This window comes from Cololabis saira, chromosome 11 (genome assembly GCF_033807715.1).
Source record: "Cololabis saira isolate AMF1-May2022 chromosome 11, fColSai1.1, whole genome shotgun sequence".
NCBI classification, from domain to species: domain Eukaryota; kingdom Metazoa; phylum Chordata; class Actinopteri; order Beloniformes; family Belonidae; genus Cololabis; species Cololabis saira.
Window position 1 is genome coordinate 25,306,111 of NC_084597.1, and position 20,962 is coordinate 25,327,072.

The 20,962-nt window shown below is 42.4% G+C and overlaps 1 protein-coding gene across 2 annotated transcripts in view; it reads left to right on the forward strand.

The window, feature by feature from the left end:
- The first annotated feature begins 19,482 nt into the window (after positions 1 to 19,482).
- Positions 19,483 to 20,962, forward strand: part of unc5cb (unc-5 netrin receptor Cb) — a 133,315-nt gene continuing 131,835 nt past the window's right edge. For both annotated transcript variants that reach the window (XM_061734157.1, XM_061734158.1), the window contains exon 1: positions 19,483 to 19,989. In XM_061734157.1, the coding sequence (XP_061590141.1) occupies positions 19,893 to 19,989 (97 nt within the window). In that variant the 5' untranslated portion in view covers positions 19,483 to 19,892. The remainder of the gene's footprint in view (positions 19,990 to 20,962) is intronic.

The following is a 20,962-nucleotide window of genomic DNA, read 5'->3' on the forward strand; positions in this document are numbered from 1 at the left end:
TTAAAGAAAAACTGATAAGGTAAATTAGAGACACAGAATTCCTGAACTGAAATATCTATTTGCCTCACTGTTTAAGAAAATGAACAGACTTGCAGTATTTAGAGCTTTTTCTTTCTTTTCTTATTCTAGCATCTAAGTAGTATACATCATGACAGGATATATGTTATTTTGCAGTAAGTTTGTTAATTTCATTTGTGTAAAAGTCAAGGTATCCCCTCATTGGAGCTCTCTGCAGCCAGGTCTCTCTCCTTTAACTGGTTCATTGGGGGTCTAGTTTGACAGTCTTTGTGTTCTATTGTCACTTTTTTTTTTGTTCACCTTATATATTGGTATAGCTAGTGAAAAGTGAAAATTGATATATTTGTGGCTCCTTCTTGTTCATACCTTGATGTTCTGGTAATGGAATATAAAAAAAAAAGCTCGAAGGTAGGCCAGAGCCTGTGGTCTCAGGGTGAAAAAGGGTAAAATATTATAGGCTATAATTCAGCATCTTTAAGGTATCAAAGACCTTTTGAATCGAAAACGGATCCTACAAGCCCTTTTGGTTCTTTCCACTTGGTATAAACAAATGTAGTAATACTGTTAGTGAAATGGGATGTGAAGTCGATAGCAAATGTATAAATCTATATGTTTAAGCAAATTATTTGTAACAATTGATTTGGAGAGGTTGGACAACTGTGAATCCATGGATTTCCAAATTAGCAGGTTAAACGCTCCAACCATAGGCTCTGACTATGAAAGTACAGTTGGCACGCAAACACTTCGAGGAGAAGTTTGAAAGTTGGCAGTGGGTTAAACCTATGACAGTGCAGAAGGACCCTGCAAAAGCACAGTTACAAGAAACAAGAGGACCCCTGTAGAATAGCGATTTTGACCCTGCACTTATTCAGTCAGCATATCTGAGTCAACTGTCCATGGAGTCCTTGGACTCAGGTGAGTCTGCATACTTCTGAATCAGGAAGATGAACGCTCCAACTCCAAAAGCACAGCAAACATGACCATCAGGTTCAACAGAAAGATGTCAGTTGATTTGTGTATGTTTAATATAAAGGATATGCATTATTTATAAATAAATCAGGGACTTATGCGAGGGATTCATTATTCCTGCATGGCAATGTTGTGAGTAATATACCAAGTACAAGGATTCAATTCCTTAGGGCCAAATCCACAAAGAATAGATTGCGCCCGCAAATAGCGCTGTGAATTGCGCCGCATTTGCGCCCGCAATTTGTCCCGCTTTAAGGTCCTATTCGCAAAAGATTTTGCTCTAATGATATACCAGCACCCATAAAGTTTTGGAGCTGAGTGCAATTTGCCCTTGTCTGAGTAAGTGAGCGGAGCTGTTTCCAGTGTTCTCCATATTTCAGCACACAGATTGGTCCATAATGAAAACTGCAGAAATAAAAAATAAAGCAAGTGAAAATAAAACGCCGTGAGGCGCAAGGGTGCAATTTCCACTGGGAACAGGGGGGACATGCCCCCCCACTTTTCAAACTCATGCTTTTGTCCCCCCCCCCCTCTTTTTTTTTACAGTTTAAGAACTAACGGTAGGCTCAGCCTGTAAATCCTCAAGACACTGTGCGAAGACAGGACGCTCCCTCTCCTCCCTCAGTGATGTTCAATGCTGATTTATGGTTCCGCGTTAAATCGACGCAGAGCCTACGGCTAAGGCTACGCGGCGACGCGCACCGTACAGTGCGCGTCGCTGCATCTTTCAGGCCCTTTTTGTGCGCAAGCAAGCTTTATAGATGAGGTCCCAGATCAGGATCTGACGGTAATTCATGTTCTGTGTTTTGCTACACACACCTACAGGTCAGCTGTTAAACACACACATTCTAGATTTATATGTTTATATGGTGGAATTGTTTGAAATAAAGCAGCCCCTACTGTATGGATGAATCCTGAGCTCCGTCCTGTTATTTTTATTTTTAAATCCGAGATAAGTCCACAACCCCACTTGATCTGACTGTGTACAGTCATGTCTGACTATAGATTTCACCCTTAATATCATTCAGTATCACACAGGCTTGAATGATATTGAAGAGAGAGAGAGAAACAGAGCCGCAGGGGGAGTGAGGAGTAAGTTTGCGCGCAGTTAATACACGCTTCGAAAAGACGGTATTTGCTCCACTATTTTATGCGTGTGGCAAATAGCGCTAGCCTTTGTGATTTAGACTGTTTTTGCAATGAGGCTTATTTGCATAGAAAGGGGGCAATTTTGCGCCGAATGTATGAATATTACCTAATTTACATACATGCAAATGGCACAGGCGCACAATGCCACTATTTGCTTGGCAGCGCAGTTTGTGGTGCAATTCGCCCTTTGCGGCTGCTTTGTGAATTAGACGCTCTCTTTTTGTGTCATTTGCACCGGTTTAGCGGCCGCAAAAGCCGCGCAATCCTTTTGTGGATTTGGCCCTTAGAGTTCGGGACTTGTCCAGGTTTCAAACTCAGCTTTTTCTCTTTCAGGTTTCTATTCCACTAGAGGCTGATTGGTGGTTCAGAACAGATTATGACTTCTGATGAGTTTGTCTTGTTTGTTTTCATGTGGCTCTATGGTATCTTGTCCAAGGTGCACCCCATTTTTTCCTCCAGACAGCTGGGACAGGCTCTGGCGTATACCTGCAAGCTCGAACAGAATAAATCAGGCATAAAATATGGACAGATAGAGGTGTTTTTTCCTTCTTTTCTTACCGCAACATCAAGGTACGGACAAGAAGGAGCCAAAATATATATACATTTCCAAAGAACAGAGCTTGTATCTTACTGAGGTACAGACAGACAGAGCTTGTGTACTCAGCCTTTTCAGGATATTCCTACACCTTGATTTCTTAGTGTGTGACAGTACTAGGTGACTGCTGGGATTGTATGGCTATATTTCTCATCAGATTGTAATCTGTTTGGCTGATACCTAATCTCATAAGGTTTGGACAGATACTAAACAGAGCGGAGCTGGATGCTTTGATCAGTCCTGGAGCAGTGGAGGAGATATAAGATGTGTTAGAAGGGAAAGGTTATCTGGTCTGTGCCCCAGCAGGGCTCTCACCTTCCTCCAGGCAGAGTTCAAATGAGAACTCTGAGCTATCAGTGGCTGGTGAACAGGGTCAAGGCCTGGCTTGCATCAGCAGTTACACAGGAGCAAGCCTGGTGGTCCAATGGGATGCTAGATAATCAAACTAACTACTTTAAGCACTGCATACATGGCAAATAAAGGCACCATAATGAAATCGTCTTCAGGCTTCCCCCTATGAAATAATAACTTAAACTAAGTGTCTTCAATATTCAGGTGTGTTGTTGAACCATTTTCTCAATAAGCTCCATTTAAAACATTTTAAAACATTTGCACCACTCCAAACACTGTGAGTAATAGATAGATAAAACATTTTCTTTACTTCTCCTTAATTTAAAATGGGAAATTCATAGAGGTAGAAACTTCAGTGTGATACATCTGAGACATTTACTACGTTTGAATAAACAAAGAAAAAATTGACAAATGCAAGAGGTGGAAGAGAGAAAGCTGGTTTGGATATAAACTCTGACAGAGTTATCTGTTGCTAACTGTCAAAAGGAAGTGTGTAGCCATCACTGAACTGCATGAATCAAATCAAAGCTCAATCTTGTCATTCTCTCATTTAAAAGCAGCTTCAAAATGTATTAATTTCACACTTTAGTTTGTTTTTTTTTAAACATGATTTAAGAAAAAAAAGCTTGCACGCTGATTGTGCAGCTGTCATGTTGAGGCACACTCCTGGTGGCAGCAGTGTCTCATTCTCATTGTGTTTTACAGGATGACTCACAGTCTGATGGACAGTCAAATCGATATTTTGACTTTGGCCACGGGAGTTTCTCTTACAGGAGGAGCGGTGGTAATGGAAGAGGACTGTAAATAAGTGGAGGGTTCTTGACAAATGAATCCATTAACATTTGCCTGTGTCGCCTGGCGAGCAGATTTGCTGTTTTATGGAGCAGGAAAAAAGAGCTTGTAAATCTGAGGGTGCTGCAAGGGTGAGGAGCTGAGAGCAGGCTGAGGAACACATCTCCCATGATGCACCACTTTATCTCCCTCCCAAATGGCATCTTTATCTGCCTAAATTAAGTTTTGATTTCTTGCCACATACGGAGCTGCAAATCACTTTTAATACTGATATCAAGAGCAGCAGTAAAGTGTGCCCAAAGCGATGGAAAGCAGCTTTATTATGTGGCACATAACTGGCATCGCCACCATTCACTGTCTTTCTGTGGCTCCCAGTTGTAAAAAAAAAAAGAAAATGAGAAAAATCCCCCCCAAATCCCTGCTTTGTGTGCAAATCATATTATGACATTAGCCATTATTTAAAGTCCTCTCAAACCTGCAGCTGTGCACACACAGGATGACAGTAACTATAGTTATCTACCTGTTACTCCGTGGAAGACGAAGAAGGATACCCCTAAAGGTGACTTAATTTATAGCTGCGATTAATTTCCTATTCCATTTTCATTCAGTGATGTTTATCTTTAAAATGAAAAAGAAGCTGGTGTATGTGTGTGGCCATGGTGAGAGGGGGTTGGTGGATTGGCAAAGGGAAGGCTCCACCTACAAATGGCATTACATTGCCTGTGCATAATCATTAGTCTGCCTGTGAATCACTCTTTTTGTCTACCTATCAATTTGTCTGTCTCTCTGTCTAATTGATTCACAACCTGACATTGGAGACAGAAGAACTGTGAATGCTCAGCAGGAGGAACAGATGTCTGACATATATAGTCCTGAAAAACACAGCTCTGACGAACAGTTGCAGAATATGTACTTGCTGTAAAATTAAGGTATGCGAACCATCATCACCAGAACTGAAAGACTCGGGAGTGGTAAGTGTATGTGAGGATGATCAAGTTACTACTAAGGTATTTTAGTCTTGACAAAAGTGGTGAACTCGCTGAGAAACAGCAGGTTTCCACTAGCATGGCTAAAAACAGAGAAAATAATTTGAGGAAATTCACACAATTATATCACTGATGAATGCATCAACAGTATAACACGAACTGGACAAACTCTCTGTTATGTCACCCATACATTTTCTGAATAGTGCTTTTTAAATATCTTTTTCATCTCTCTAAATGTCCTTATTGGCAGAGACTAATGTCACCCCACTCTGGTTAATCCAATAATGGGCAATGGTTTGGCTGGAGAGGTCATGCTAACCAAAGTTACTTTACATACATTCTGATCAAATCTGCCCATCCATCATTATATAAGACATTGCTATTGATAAGAACTTTGAAGCAACGACTCCTGGAGCTGCTGACAGATCTTACATTGAGCACCGGCCAATGCCTGGCTAACTGACTGCAGCCTTTGGGTTCGAAAGGCTTTTCAAAGGTTGGTCCTGGTGGAGGTCCACACAAAGTTAGTCAGTCTGACAGTCCATGAAGACTGACTCACTTTTGGAGCCAGCCCCCCAAAGTGGTCAGTTGAGAAACTGCAATTTTCTTTACTTCTGCATTTGCTTCAGACTAATTATCCATCCATTTTATATACCCATTTTATCCTTTGAATTCAATTCAATTCAATTTTATTTGTATAATGTCTAATACAACAAAAGTTGTCTCTAGACGCTTTCCAGAGACCCATACCCAGAACATGACCCCCGAGCAGTTATTACATAAACAATGGCAGGTAAAAACTCCCCTAGTGGGAGAAAAACCTTAAGCCAAACAGTGGCAAGGAAAAACTCCCCTTTAAGAGGGAAGAAACCTTGAGCAGGACCAGGCTCATAAGGGGGGACCCTCCTGCCGAGGGCCAGACTGGGGGTCAAGGACAGCAACAGCACAGCAGGCAGGTGGAAGCAGCAACGGGATGACCAGGGGTGGGGACCGCAGGCCAGCACGCAGCTCCCGAAGCTCCGGCCCAATCATCAAGTCCCAGGTTGAGGTGCAGGGTCGGGGAAAGGTTGAAAAGGGGCAGGGCCAGGGTGACCTTTGCAAGGTCACGGGCATCTGCTGGACCCTATCCCAGCTCATTACAGGCGAGAGGCAGGGGTACACCCTGTACAGGTTGCAGGGATCAGACTAACTATCAACTACTAAATGGATGTACCCCCTTAATGAGTATCAGTAAATTAGCATTGTTAAGAGTGCATGCTCTCTCTCCCTGTCTCTCAATCAAGGACAGGGTTTGACAATGTATTGTAGATCTCCTGACTGGCCACAAACATCACCCAGCTGTTTTCTGGGTATATATCCAGTGCATCAAACATCCATACATTACCTGATATTTGTAACATGTGCGTTAATAGCACCTAAAGTCCTAGTCAGAGTACCTTTTGTGGATGTACTCCTAACCATTGCCCAAGGATATTTGGAATAGCTCCAGTACAACACAATGTCTCTGAACAAGATGAAGTATGAATAGATAAATAGATGGATGGATATCACAGCAGTAGTTATAACCAGTCAGACCAGTGTGTTCTCACGTGACATGGAGATACAACTGGTCATTTGGGAACTTTTTTCCAATATATGGACCAACGGCTTTCAGCCTCTCTTAAATAAGAGGAACTCTTAATAGCACAAAATGCAGAGAGTTTTAGAGAATAAAAAAAAAAGAATATTCAAAAAGCATGAAAATGTCACGTTGTTTATGGCAAAACGCAGTTTAGCCTCCCTTCAAATGTGTAATGGTCTAATTTGTCAACAGCACAAAAATGCAGCAAAGCCACAATAAAGGCTGTAAAATTGTAAGATGGCAACATTTTATGTTTTATGAGTACATCAACTTTTTCTTCAGGGCACAATGGGAATCATCAACAGTGCGGACGCTTCATCAACATAAAGTCTTCCACTTTTTATGGTATCTTGCTTATATAAAATAATGTCTGCACCCTCTAGATGATGGTGTTGGTGATAGATCAAATGCATTATAACAGCTCATAACTTTTGTAGTCAAAGGTCTCAAATTAAGTATTGTAGAACTAAAGTGCCAAGTTAGTCAGACAAACACACAACAGAAGGACCATGTGTTCTCTCCCAAGCAAAGTTGTCCCAGAATTGAAGAGATACTGTAAGTAATTCACATAACACCCAAAGAGGCTGGTTTGTTATTATAGTCCCACATATTAGCCTGTGTAAAATTGGCCAACAGTGCCTAATATGTAGTTCCTTATATCAAAACATTTAGGCAAGCCATTTACATTGTTTTATTAAAGTTTTAATGTAATCCATATTTATTGACAAATGTCTCTGTTATGAGTCAGTCCAGTCTTAGTTTATTTTGATGAATTGTGTTTTCTATTGTACTTTGGTTCTGCTTGTGTCCTTGGTTTGTAATCAAATGTGTTATGCTTTTGGGTAGATCCTCTTTTCTTTTGTAGAGTTTTTGTTTTCCTGTCTTTAGTTGCTTGTCATTTCCTTGTGTTGACTACCCTAAGAGTTGTTATATCGCTTTGTGTTATCATTCTTAAGGTGCTTTGAGTATTTTTGACCTTGAGTTATGTTTTGTTTCATAGAGTCGTCCAGTTTCTTCCCCTTTGACTCACACTTGGCTGTTTTTTTTCTTCTCAAAGATCCTGTCTAGCAGCACTTTATATTCTAAAAAGATATTGTTCTTTGAACTCCTGCAAGCTCAACTCCTGCATTTTGGTCCTCTCCTCCTGATCCACATCAGTCTCACCACAAACGTAGAGTATTTTCAGGATAGACGGGAGATAGACAGGAGACGGTATGGGAGCTGTTCACAAAAGCTGCATGTAGTCAATATCTTTTCTGAGTTTTACAATAATGATTCAAATTTAAAACGAAATGCACAAAATGTTTAAAGAAAAGACTCAATAGGCAAAAGTATTTGTTGTGACTGTTCTTGGAGCCAAGCACAGATTTAAATCTTTTTAAAATACTGTTCAACGTAGATCTTTGAAATTATATTTATTGGATTCCATTCACATGACATCACAAAAAGACATGTTGAGACATTCAACAGTGACGTGAAGACCTATTGTGAACATTTTGGTGCCTTGAAATTGCCATCTTTTTCTAATTTTTTAGCCTGTATTGTGAAACTCCAAACTTGAAAAAAAGAGTAACACATCTGCAGTATTTTATGATCTGTAATGAAATTATGGGTTACACAGGGGGTCCTGCAGAATGTACATTTAAAAAAAAAAAAAATTGGTTTGAATATCTTATATTCAACCACTCAACTTACTTTATTACCTTCTTGAAGTGGCAGGTGCAGATATAAAATTCATAACTTTTTATTCTCAGCACGATATAGTGAAAATGCACAGCTTAGTATGTGAAGATAATATTTCAAATCACAAGGGTGAGTTCAAATTTAGCTTCGTGGATGGATATTCTGACTTGTGTTAATACCTAAAAAGTCATTTGTGGGAAATGTACTCAAAGCAAGTCAGGTACAGGCCTAAAAACATCCAATGAATTCAGTTTATTCGTATAACGTCAATAAACAAGAAAAACGTGTATCAAGGCACTTTAATAAAATGAATAAGTTCAATGCAGTACAATTAAAACATTCTGATTCAGTCTTTATGCATTTTCTGCATTACTGTTGAATGGTTGCCCCTGCATCACATGTACACTTTCCTGCTCTAATGTAACTCTCAAAATATTTGCATATTGAAATAATACTATAAGCTTAGAAGCTACAATGAATATCGTCAGGAAAAATGTGAGCCAAGGCTGAGACATTTTACAGCTGTTTGAAAAATCTGAGACTCTGAGCATGATCACCTTATAACAATTATCTAGGTTCTTTAAACATGAGCCATTTCTGTAAGATTGAAAATTATTACATAAGGGTCAGCATCCATTTTTCACAAAATAATTTAGCTTTGTATTGAATGTCTCTGCTTTTGTTTTACATATGACATAACCCCTCCTTGAACCGCCACCTTACTGTGGTGGAGGGGTTTGTGTGCCCGAGTGATCCTAGGAGCTATGTTGTCGGGGGCATTACGCCCCTGGTAGGGTCTCCCATGGCAAACAGGTCCTGGGTGATGGGCCAGACTAAGAGCGGTTCACAAGCCAATCATGGATAAGAAAAGACCAAGGACCGTTACGTCGCCCGGATCGGCGTCACCGGGGCCCCTCCCTGGAGCCAGGCCTGGGGTTGGGGCTCGCTGGCGAGCGCCTGGTGGCCGGGTCTTTGCCCGTGGGATCTGGCCGGGCTCAGCCCGAAATGGCGACGTGGACCCACCTTCCCGTAGGCAGGCCACCTGCAGGAAGGTCCATGAGAGGCTGGTGCATTGAGGACTGGGTAGCAGTCGTGGCGGGGTGTCTCGACGACCCAATCCCTGGACCAAAACCCTCACAGCGGGGACATGGAATTTCACTTCACTGGGGGGGAAGGAGCCGGAGCTTGTGCGTGAGGTTGAGAGATACCGACTAGAGATAGTCGGGCTCACCTCCACACATAGCTTGGGCTCTGGAACCCAGCTACTTGAAAGGGGCTGGACCCTCCACTACTCTGGAGATGCCCAGGGTGAGAGGCGGCGAGCTGGTGTGGGCTTGTTTATAGCCCCTCAGCTCAGCCGCAATGTGTTGGAGTTCACCCCGGTGAACGAGAGGGTTGTTTCCCTGCGCCTTTGGGTCGGGAAAAGGTCCCTCACTGTTGTTTGTGCTTACGGGCCGAACAGCAGTGCGGAGTACCCGGCCTTCTTTGGGTCCCTGGGAGGAGTACTGGATAGTGCTCCAACTGGGGACTCCATTGTTCTACTGGTGGACTTCAACGCTCACGTGGGCAATGACAGTGATACCTGGAGAGGCGTGATTGGGAGGAACGGCCTCCCCGATCTGAACCCGAGCAGTGTTTTGTTGTTGGACTTCTGTACTAGTCACGGTTTATCCATAACGAACACCATGTTCAAACATATGGGTGTCCATCAGTGCACGTGGCACCAGGACACCCTAGGCCGGAGGTGTCAGGGTTTGACACTTCCCCCAGTTTGCAACTTTCAGTTTCTGTCTTGCCCCGCCTGTGTCCCATCTGCCCTGATTGTGTCTACACCTGTTTCTCGTCATGTCTCGTTATCCCTTCAGTATATCTTGTCTTGTCATTCCTTGGTTCCCTGTCGGTCCGTACTGGTTCTTCCCTCCATGTGCTCCTGGTCTTTATCCCTGTTAGTTTTGTGTTTTTTGATCCTGCTCTGCAGCGCCTTGTTTTTGCCTTTTGTGGATTAAATCCTTTTTGTTTTTGAGAACTCCTGCCTCTGGCCTCCCTCTCTCTCCTGCACTTGGGTCCTGAGAAAACCACACCTTAACAGGAGGTCAATGATCGACTTTGTTGTCATTTCATCTGACCTTCGTCCGCATGTCTTGGACACTCGGGTGAAGAGAGGGGCTGAGCTGTCAACTGATCACCACCTGGTGGTGAGTTGGATGCGCTGGCAGGGGAGGAGGCTGGACAGACCGGGCAGACCCAAACGGATTCTGAGGGTCTGTTGGGAACGTCTGGCTGAGCCCTCTGTCAGGGACATCTTCAACTCCCACCTTCGAGAGAACTTCTCTCAGATCTCGGGGGAGGCGGAGGACATTGAGTCCGAGTGGACCATGTTCTCTGCCTCCATTGTCGACGCGGCGGCTCGAAGTTGTGGTCGCAGGGTCTCCGGTGCTTGTCGTGATGGCAATCCTAGAACCTGGTGGTGGACACCGGAAGTACAGGATGCCGTCAGACGGAAGAAGGAGTCCTACCGGGCTATGTTAGCCTGTGGGACTCCTGGCGCAGTAGATGGGTACCGGCAGGCCAAGCGAGCCGCGTCTCGGGCGGTCCTGGAGGCAAAAACCCGGGTCTGGGAGGAGTTCGGGGAGGCCATGGAGGAAGACTTTCGGTCGGCCTCGAGGAAATTCTGGAGGACCGTTCGGCGCCTCAGAAGGGGGAAGCAGTACTCTGACGGCACCGTTTATGGTGCAGGTGGGGAGCTGTTGACCCCGACTGGGGACATCGTTGGACGGTGGAAGGAATACTTCGAGGATCTCCTCAACCCGATTGACATGCCTTCCACTGATGAAGCAGAGAGTGCGGACTCTGGGGCGTGTTCATCCATCACCCAAGCCGAGGTCACTGAGGTTGTTCATAAGCTCCTCAGTGGCAGGGCACCGGGGGTGGATGAGATTCGCCCTGAGTACCTCAAATCTCTGGATGTCGTAGGGCTGTCTTGGTTGACACGGCTCTGCGACATTGCATGGAGGAAGGGGACAGTACCGCTGGAGTGGCAAACCGGGGTGGTGGTCCCTCTTTTTAAAAAGGGGGACCGGAGAGTGTGCTCCAACTATAGGGGGATAACACTTCTCAGCCTCCCCGGGAAAGTCTATGCCAGGGTACTGGAGAGGTGATTACGGCCGATAGTTGAACCTCGGATTCAGGAGGAACAATGCGGTTTTCGTCCCGGTCGCGGAACACTGGACCAGCTCTACCTGCTCGGGCGGTTTGAAGCCGAGTGCGACGCGGCAGGGATGGGAATCAGCACCTCCAAAACCGAGGACATGGTTCTCTACCAGGAAAGGGTGGCGTGCTTTCTCCGGGTGGGTGGAGAAGTCCTGCCTCAGGTGGACGAGTTCAAGTATCTCAGGGTCTTGTTCACGAGTGAGGGAACGATGGAGCGGGAGATTGACAGACGGATCGGTGCAGCGTCCGCAGTTATGCGGTCGATGTACCGGACCGTCGTGGTGAAGAAGGAGCTGAGTCAAAAGGCGAAGCTCTTGATTTACCGGTCAATCTACGCACCTACCCTCACCTATGGTAATGAACTTTGGGTAGTGACCGAAAGGACGAGATCGCGGATACAAGCGGCCGAGATGAGTTTCCTCCGCAGGGTGGCTGGACACTCCCTTAGAGATAGGGTGAGGAGTTCGGAGTCGAGCCGCTACTCCTTCACATTGAGAGGAGTCAGCTGAGGTGGCTTGGGCATCTGTACCGGATGCCTCCTGGACGCCTCCCTAGGGAGGTGTTCCAGGCATGTCCCTCCGGGAGGAGACCCCGGGGAAGACCCAGGACACGCTGGAGAGACTATGTCTCTCAGCTGGCCTGAGAACGCCTCGGACTCCCCTCGGAAGAGCTGGAGGAAGTGTCTGGGGTGAAGGAAGTCTGGGCATCTCTGCTGAGGCTGCTGCCCCCGCGACCCGGGAACGGATAAGCGGCGGACCTCTGGAGTATTCTTGGGATTTCAGTTATTGCTATTATGTTTTTCTTGGAGAAACACTGAGTCACAGGCAAAGGCGAGACATTTAGGTGACTTTTCACTAATAGTATTTGTGTGCTGTCCATGGATGTCCTCTTGGGATTGTTGTGGTCTAATACAGTGTCAAGTTTCTTGAGACTAAAACACCCATCTAGCAGCAGTTCTGTTGATAAAAATCCATCTTTCTTGACAAAGGTGTGGATGCTGGGGCAGATATCTACTGAAAAGATGATCTTAACCGTCTGGAAGCATTTACACATTAGTGTTTCTGTGAGACAGAGCTATCACAGGTGACACACATAACACAACCCTTTTCAAAAGCATACTGGGCTGCATGTTTCAGGTTGCATGAATGTTTTTTACTCTCAGTAAAAGCTTTTGAAATTTCTTTTTAATTCAAATTTTCAAGTTCAGCATGTCTAATTTGACAAAGGGTATAAATTATTCAAAGAGCAGATTTCAGTGCCTTCACGTAGCTAAAAATCCATTCAAATGAGTACCCTTAGTAGGCTTTTCTTCACTTTTCCTCTTCCAAAATGTTGACCTAAAAACACTGACATATTATTTCAGATGGCTGATTCACTCAGGATGTCACAATCTGCACCTCAAAGGCTTATGAGAAAAAGTCAGAAAATAATGTCAACACAATAATGTCAACCGTGTGCAGAAGGTAATATCAGACAGCACACAATATTTAACCTTGAATTGGATGCGCTGCAGATGCAGAGAGCTACGCCACTTTCCAGTCCAGTCAGCAATGAGCAGTAAAATGAGGCTATGTGAACCATCACCAGAACTGGATATTTGGAGAGTGGAAAAAATAAAGTGTGACTTGAATTTTTTTTTTTTTTTTTTTTAAGATGTGACATGCTGGTGACTTAGTTGTGATGTGGCTTTCATGGCCTTCAACCGCTACAAGCAGTGTGAAAACATGCCATTTCACATGCACACGCTGAATCAAGAGTGTTTAAGGAACATGACAGCGGCCTTGGTTTTCATCGTATTGCTCATACGCTCTTCATATCTCTACCAAACAGAGCAGTGTTGGGATCATGTGGAATGCATTGATAAGAGCATGAATTAATATATAGTCAGCAAGGACCAGCCGTCCCTGGCGAATGTTAACAGCACCTTGTTGAATCTATGTGCTCTATGCAATGGCACAGAAGGCCTGCCAATTTATTTTCCATAACATACCTAGTAGTTCCTATTACTGGCAACAGACTTTGCACGGTAGTAAACTTGCCTTTTTCACAGGTAAATGTTCCAAGGCCAAATGTGATATACAATATCTCCACCATATTTGTTTCTTGTCATATGGGTTACTTCCAGTTGGATGTGTCCTAAAAACTTCCAGCTGAAGTTCGCAAAGTGATATTGTTGATGTCTTTGCCCTCGACTGTCTGCACCCCTGACCCTCTGTTTTAGCATGTTTTGTTCTTTTCGTCACTAACCAAATCTCACCACCACAGGTGAAGGTTAGAACATTAAAGTTTTACCTTAACGTCTTTGCAAGATAAACCCTTTCAGCTGGGGTATAAACTCTCAAGCAGGAGAGAGCAATTCACCATTGTCCAGCAAAAAGCAACAGCCTCAGACTTGGACGTGCTGACTCTCATCCAAGTTTCACACTTGACTGCAAACTGCCCAAGTGAGGGTCACGATCTGATGATGCCAACAGAACACAAACAATCTGTGTAAACCTACTGAAGAAATTCTGAGACCTCCCCTAAACCAGACACACTGTTTTTTCAACTGAAATTCTGTCCAGGGAAATCCCATAAATAAGGGGACAACTCCAGTACAACTGTGGTAAAGGCTAACACCATGTGTGATTAATGTATTTGACTCTCTCCTGAGAATTCAAGCACAGTTGCAACTCTCTGGCAGGTGCTATAAGGCTTCCTAAGGCACAAGGCTTTCTTTGTAAAACAGTTACAGTATATGGGGTCCAGCGAGGTGGTTCTATCGTTTATGAGTAGGACAGAATCAGTATTCCTCCTTTTTGGATGAAACTCTCCACATTCTGTGCCTTGCCTCCACGCAACACTGAATGAGCTTCTCAGCCCAAACAACTAGACGGTGTGGGGAAAGTTCATTGTGAAAATCTCATCCCCACTTATAAGGTAGAATTTAATAAAAGAAGAAAAAAAAAAGATTGATTTAGGCATTCTGATGCCACCTACTGTTAGGTGAACCAAAGAAGGCATTCACATATTAATACACAGCCACATCTTAATACAGATTTTGGCATATTCAATTAAATTCAGACTTATTTAGATAGCGCCAAATCATGACAAATGTCATCTCAAGACATGTTAACAATACAGCTCAACTCATTCCATATTAGTCCAATTAATACAAAGCCAATAAAATAGAAATAATAACTAGAACATTTCAGGAAATTTTGATATGGGCATGCCCTACTGCCCATTCGTCCCCTATACTTGCTTGTGTTTGGGGCGGTTCTGGATGTGTTCAGGGCAGTTCTGATTGTATTGGGGTTGTCTCTGGGTCTGTCTGAGGTAGTTTTGGTTCTGTTTGGGGTTGTTCTGGTTCTTTCTGTGGTGGTTCTGGTTGTACTGAATTCATTCCTATTCTCCCACATAGTAATGCATATGTCTTTTGTTGCCATGGTAACAAGCCCCACATGAATGAATGAAGTCATTTTTACATACATTTTCTGTACATAAAAGCTTCATGAAATGTTACTATGTTTTAGTCCACAGTATTGGAACATTTGAATGATGTCTGTACGATAACCTGTTGCCTAGCAAAAAGCGTCCAAAGTCAAATAAAATGTTTTTAAATATTAAAAAAACGCAATAATTAGCATGATGAGGTTGTACGGTCCTTTAGTCCCAATTGGCTTGAATGTTTGAATGATAGCTACAATAAAATATTGCAGAGCGAAAAGGTACGGAATTTTTGCCATTTTCTCCGCTAGTAAGCCGCTAGTGTTGCCACAGTAACACTTTTGACGGCGAAAAATAATGCCCATCATGGCATGATGGAGACGCACATAGTGATGTATGCCATGCCTGGGTGCACTTTGCGGTTTGGGCTACATTAACGTCGAAAAAACCCTTGGAAAAAGCGGAATAAGAAAAGGGAAACCTTTTCTGGAAAATAATAAATCGCCTGCATTTTTCAGGATTTTTCGGGCGTGTTTCTTTTTTGAGGAATTTTTTTCATCCATATCAGATGCTATACACCCGCTGCTTCGCAGCAGGTTATTTGTGATTTTAGCTTGCTAGCAAAATGGTAGAAAAATGGCCCTTTGTGCCATTTTGCACAATTGCAATATGGGCCCATAATTATTGCTTTGCTATGGAAACCGACTTTTCTTTGATACAATTCCCGGTCCTGAGCAAGAACCAGGTTGAAAGGAAGCACTCCCCTTTAACAAGGCGAAACCTCTGGTAGAACCAGACTCGGGGGGCGGCAGCCATCTGCCTTGACTGGTTGGGGGTTGAAATGACATGGAAGCAGAGATAACAGCAACAACAACAGATCTGGGGCACCTGATGGGAGGAAGGAATGCAGGTTAATACCGATGTCATTAATAGAGTTGGTGCAGAAGAGAATAGGGTGAGGAGAGGTGCATCACTGGAGGTCCCCCAATACTTTAGGTCTATAGCAGCATAACTAAGGGATGTTTCGGGGTTTCCTGAGCCAGCCCTTATTATATGGGTTATCAAAAAGGAAGGTTTTGAGCTTATCAAAAAGGAAGGTTTTGAGCTTAATCTTAATGGTAGAGGGCGTGTCTGCTTCCCAAAAAGAAACTGGAGGCTGGCTCCAGTGGAGAGGTAGCTGATAACTGAGGAGTCAACCTCCCATTCTACTTGTAGAAACTCTAGGAACCACAAGTAAACGTGCCGTCTGATAAAGAAGTGCTCTGCTCTATATCCATTCTCTGTGAGTTTGTTTCCTCATTGCTGCTGTGTCAGAGTGTTGTAAAGTGAAATTCAGTTGTCTATCTTAAAACATTTTTGAAACCAGAGCCCAAACTCACTTTGGATGGTTTTTAGTTGACAGTAGGGATCAGAGATGATGAGAGCTAGACAGCACTTCTTAACAGTAAAAGTAATCAAAATTGATATATCAACATAAAAAAATCATTTATCCTGCTATTAAAATTCTTCCATAATGGTTGAAGGGGTTTGACTTTTGGATCCAATTTCTAGTGACATTTCAAACCTTAAATCTTTAGCTCTTCCAAGTTGGCTTAATTTTTCAGCCTGAGTGGATTCTCGTAAAGTCTGTCCTCCAGAGCCCAAACCATGTGATCCATCTCACCACCCAGCATAGATCATTTCATGCTTCCACTCCACTTTACTAATTATTCAGGACCTGGTTACATCTACATGAACACCACTGTGCACGGTTTACTAGCAGAACATTGTATCGAAGCATCATACTTCCTTTCTTTGTCTGCCTCATTACTTGGTCCATACTGCTTCAGTCCTGCCCTTAGATAAACTATGAACATAAACCAATTCCTCCAGTAGATGTAATAGCAAACAGAATTCATCAGAGGAGTCCACCATCTTCCATTGCCCCATGATCATGTTGTAATACTCTCATGTACATATACTCATGTACCATTCTTGGTACTTTAAGAAGTGACCGACCAGGGGTTACCTAGGACAATCTTTTTTTTTTTGTCTGCATATATATTAATGGTTAATGCCAAGTTTGGCAAAAAAAACCTAAAGCATATATATACATTTTAATATATAATCAATGTCATATATAACATTTTTTTTAATAATTAATATAAAAATATGTGAGGGGGGGTCGGGGGGCTCCGCTGCTAGTCTGAAATCAGAGAAATACACAATGGGCACACAAGCCTTTGAAATCTGTAAGAGAGAAAACTCTGAAACTGAATCAAGACTAGGCTACTGCGATTACGCTTGAATAACTGAGCATTGACTTAATATGAGACGTTTAAGGAGAACAAGGCCCCATCCATATTGAGGTGGTAGTGAGGTGTAATGGAAAACAACTGAGACCAAGGCAATTAGAATCGAGGTGAGGTGGGTTGAGTTGAAAACTGTACAATGGAAAATGGGCATATGTTTCCTCCAGGTGGGGAAATGGTACATTTGCAGTTTGTATAATCTGCTAGAAAATTTGTAAATCTTTCAAAATCACGAAACTGAATCATTAAATGAAAGACTTCTTGACTCTTTACGTTTTTAAACAGTAAAATAAAAGCATTGTTTTAAAAAAAATACTGCACTTTACACCATTGACAACTCCCTGACCGGAGGTGAAAAAATAAAGTTTAATTTGCTGTTAAATATTGAGTGATTTTCTCATCTCAGTGACAGCGTCTGATTGTTCTTATTACTTTAATTTTTTTTGACAAGCAGAAGAGGCGGAATCAGTTACTGAAAAGTTATGAACAGCACTTTTATTTCATTCTGGTACTCATCAGTTCATGTTTATCTTTCCTCTTACTGACCTCTGTAATTGTCTGTGCATTGTGATGAAACTGATTATTTTCTTCCTCTTTTGTGCGACTCCATTTGGATTTAGGTTGTACAAGTTCTAATATCATATTTTACTAACACATCAATTCTACAACCTTGTGCATTTTCAAACATAGTTACCAACACCCCATACAATACATTTGTGATGGTAGGCAGAAGAATACTGTGTTTCTCAAATTAGATTAATATTCTAAAAGTTTAATTTTGGTGTAGAGATAGTTTCACATTAATGTCAAGTGTCTGGGTATTACTCTGAGATATGTCATGCTTATGTAATTACCCATCAGCCACCTGCTGGAATCATGTTAAAACATTTCTCTTTCTGAATTCTAACCATGTCCTTTCATGCACGGATGTATGTCTGTTAGACTGAACTCATTATTGATCACTCTGACTTGTTAGTAGAATGGTACAAGAGGGGCAAAGTGGAGGCCCAATTAGATAAACTATGCCTCCCACTTGCGGTGCCTGCACTAAATTAATGGCAAGAAAACGGAAACACCTGCTTGCCATACATTAGGGTGCAATATGACCCATGTTTCATGCTACACTGGACAGAGCATGTTTTTAGTTTCCACCACACTGTTTCTGCTAGAAGAGGAAAGTATTGATAATTAGTTTTTCTTTTTGAGTAACTTTTGCATTAATCTAGGGATCTTTTTAATCATCTCAGCAATCTATCCTCCCAAACCACCTATTTTAGGGGAAATTATTTTTTATTACCCACATAATTTATTAATTTCTCGCTTTTTTTCTTGAGTTTACTAAACTGGCACCCTTATTAGCCTCTAAAGCCGTTTAGTGGGGCACTCAATATTTTCTGTATACTTTAAATGCATGGGTGCTTTGAGCTTGCCACACTTTTACAGACAATTAAACTCGTTATTCGCGCCAGTCTTCCGGTCTGTGCACTAAAATCCAAGACTTGGATTTCATCGCCCCGTTCAAGGGCGAAAATCCCAGGGGGGACCGGGGGGACAAGTCCCCCCCATTAGTAAAGCTGTCCCCCCCTAGAATAATTTGAGACAGAATTAATAATTTTGGAACAATGCAGCAGTATTTAGTAGTGATGCACCATAATGAAAATTTGTGGCCGAAACCAAAATCGAAAATAATAATAAACAGTAAAATCTCATTACACTTAAAACAAGAGTCATCACCAGAAAAACAACTTGTTATTTGACAATTTTCACCTGTTTCAAGTAAATTTTCACTTGAAATAAGTAGAAAAATCTGCCAGTGCGACAAGATTTATTTAATAAGCAAAACAATCTTGTTCCACTGGCAGAGTTTTCTACTTATTTTAAGTGAAAATCTACTTGAAACAGGTGAAAATTGTTGTTTTTTTCCAGTGATGAGTCTTGTTTTAAGTGTAATGAGATTTTTTTTTAACTAGAAATAAGACAAATATTATTGTTAAGATTTTGGGTTTTTGCAGTGTATTATGTCAGATGTGCTGTATTATTGCCACCTTCCACCTAATACCATTGTTTTGTATTGCTCTAAGAAAGGTCTTCTGCCTGTTTGCGAGATAGAGTTGAAAATGTCAAAATGCTGTATTAAAGGAAGGCTAAAACTTTTATTCCTTGTCCCCCCCTGGATTTATTCTCTAAAATGTTACTGTTTATTGTCCCCCCCAACTATGAAACGGGATTTTCGCCCCTGGTCCCGTTGATGAGCTTCCATTCCTGACTTCTGTCCGGACCAGATTTTGATACAGCGCCGCCACTTGCCGGAGCACTTGGATTGGCTGAAGGCGCAAGGTAGCCCGCAGAGACTGCTCCTTCCTCCGCTTCAGTCCGTCAGTGGAGCGCAGGGCTCAGTGATACGCACAGCTCCCACGCTCGCTCGCTTTGACGCGTGAAGCGGTTCGACAGAGGGGCACTGGGAGCATGCATTTGCCTTCAACACAACGATCCACATCTCGAGACAAACCTGGTGCACCTTTTTAGGGGGGTGGGGGGGCAATCGAAGAACAGGTTTTATTGCACCATCTCGCCAAATGGAGGGCGATGCTGCCACGTCTTATTCCATAAAACTGTCACATGTTTCCAAACACACTGCGCTGGATATATTTTCTGTCAAGCGATATCTTGCGCTCGGGGTTGTGAAGGGTATCTGGGACTAGGAGGCATCACAGCTGCGGACAAAACGCGTGTTAAACCACAATTTCCCAGTAACTCGAGTCCGATCGGACTTGACTCCGAGCGTAGTTTGAACTCTTATGGGCTCCTGTGCACAAAGTGACAGATCCTCTCCCGAGATGCCGACTGCGTCCTGGCTCCTGTTCTTTCTCCTGCTGGATATCGGAGTCGCTCAAGGTAAACTTTTATTATTGAACTCGGTAGGCTACTTGGCTTCACTGTGGGTCAAAGTTTGATAAACTCTTGTGTCTTGGGTGTAGCAGACAGGAAAAGTGCGTTTTGTTTGCTCACACTCAGAACAATCCGACTTTATGGGAATGAGTTATGGCGATGAAAGCGAGTTCACCCAGTAACCTGAATCAGGAGCTTACTGGATAGAATGAACAAGAAGATGTAAAAAAAAAAAACATAGATGTTGTTGATGGCTTTTCAGGAGAATCTATGATGGATTAATGTTGATAAATCATCATTGTTTTCTCCCGACTCAATGGACTGAAAAATGTGTTTTTCAGATGTGACCAGAAGTAATATTTGGAAACTGCTACAAAGCAATGACACGTTTGTTTTTGTTTTAAGTTAAGACGTATAGAGCTTTCAAGTCCTCATAAAAATGACAACATCCCCTAAATCTCCCCCAGAAAATTCGAAATTAAAAGAAAAACAAACAAAAAAGGCTATTTTAAGTCATGACAAAACCTTGTAAATACTACAAATTGTTACATATAACACTTCATGGCTGTAAATTAAAAACTGAATGCAGTTCTTATCCATCACAGATTTTCATTCAGAATTATTTAGTATTAGTCAAATCTTTTTCTCTTTTCTTTTTTTTTTTTTTAAATTACGTTAACCAATTATGAAGTCTAGTAAAACTAATAGTCCATTGAACAGCGCTGTTTTGTCTTTTAGGAGCTGACTGTTAGGCATGAATCAGTATTTGAAATGACATTTTCAAAAGAAGTAATTTGTCATTTCTACCTCACATTTTAAACCAAACATTTTTTCCCTTCAGAAAGCTGTCTGTTGTTTGATGCTTTCTGTAAATTGATGTAACTGTCAGTTATGGAAAAAAAGAGATAACCAAGACACCTGAAGCCATTTATTTAATCTGCTTACATCAGAGGGAAATTGTCTGTCACAGAGAACTAAG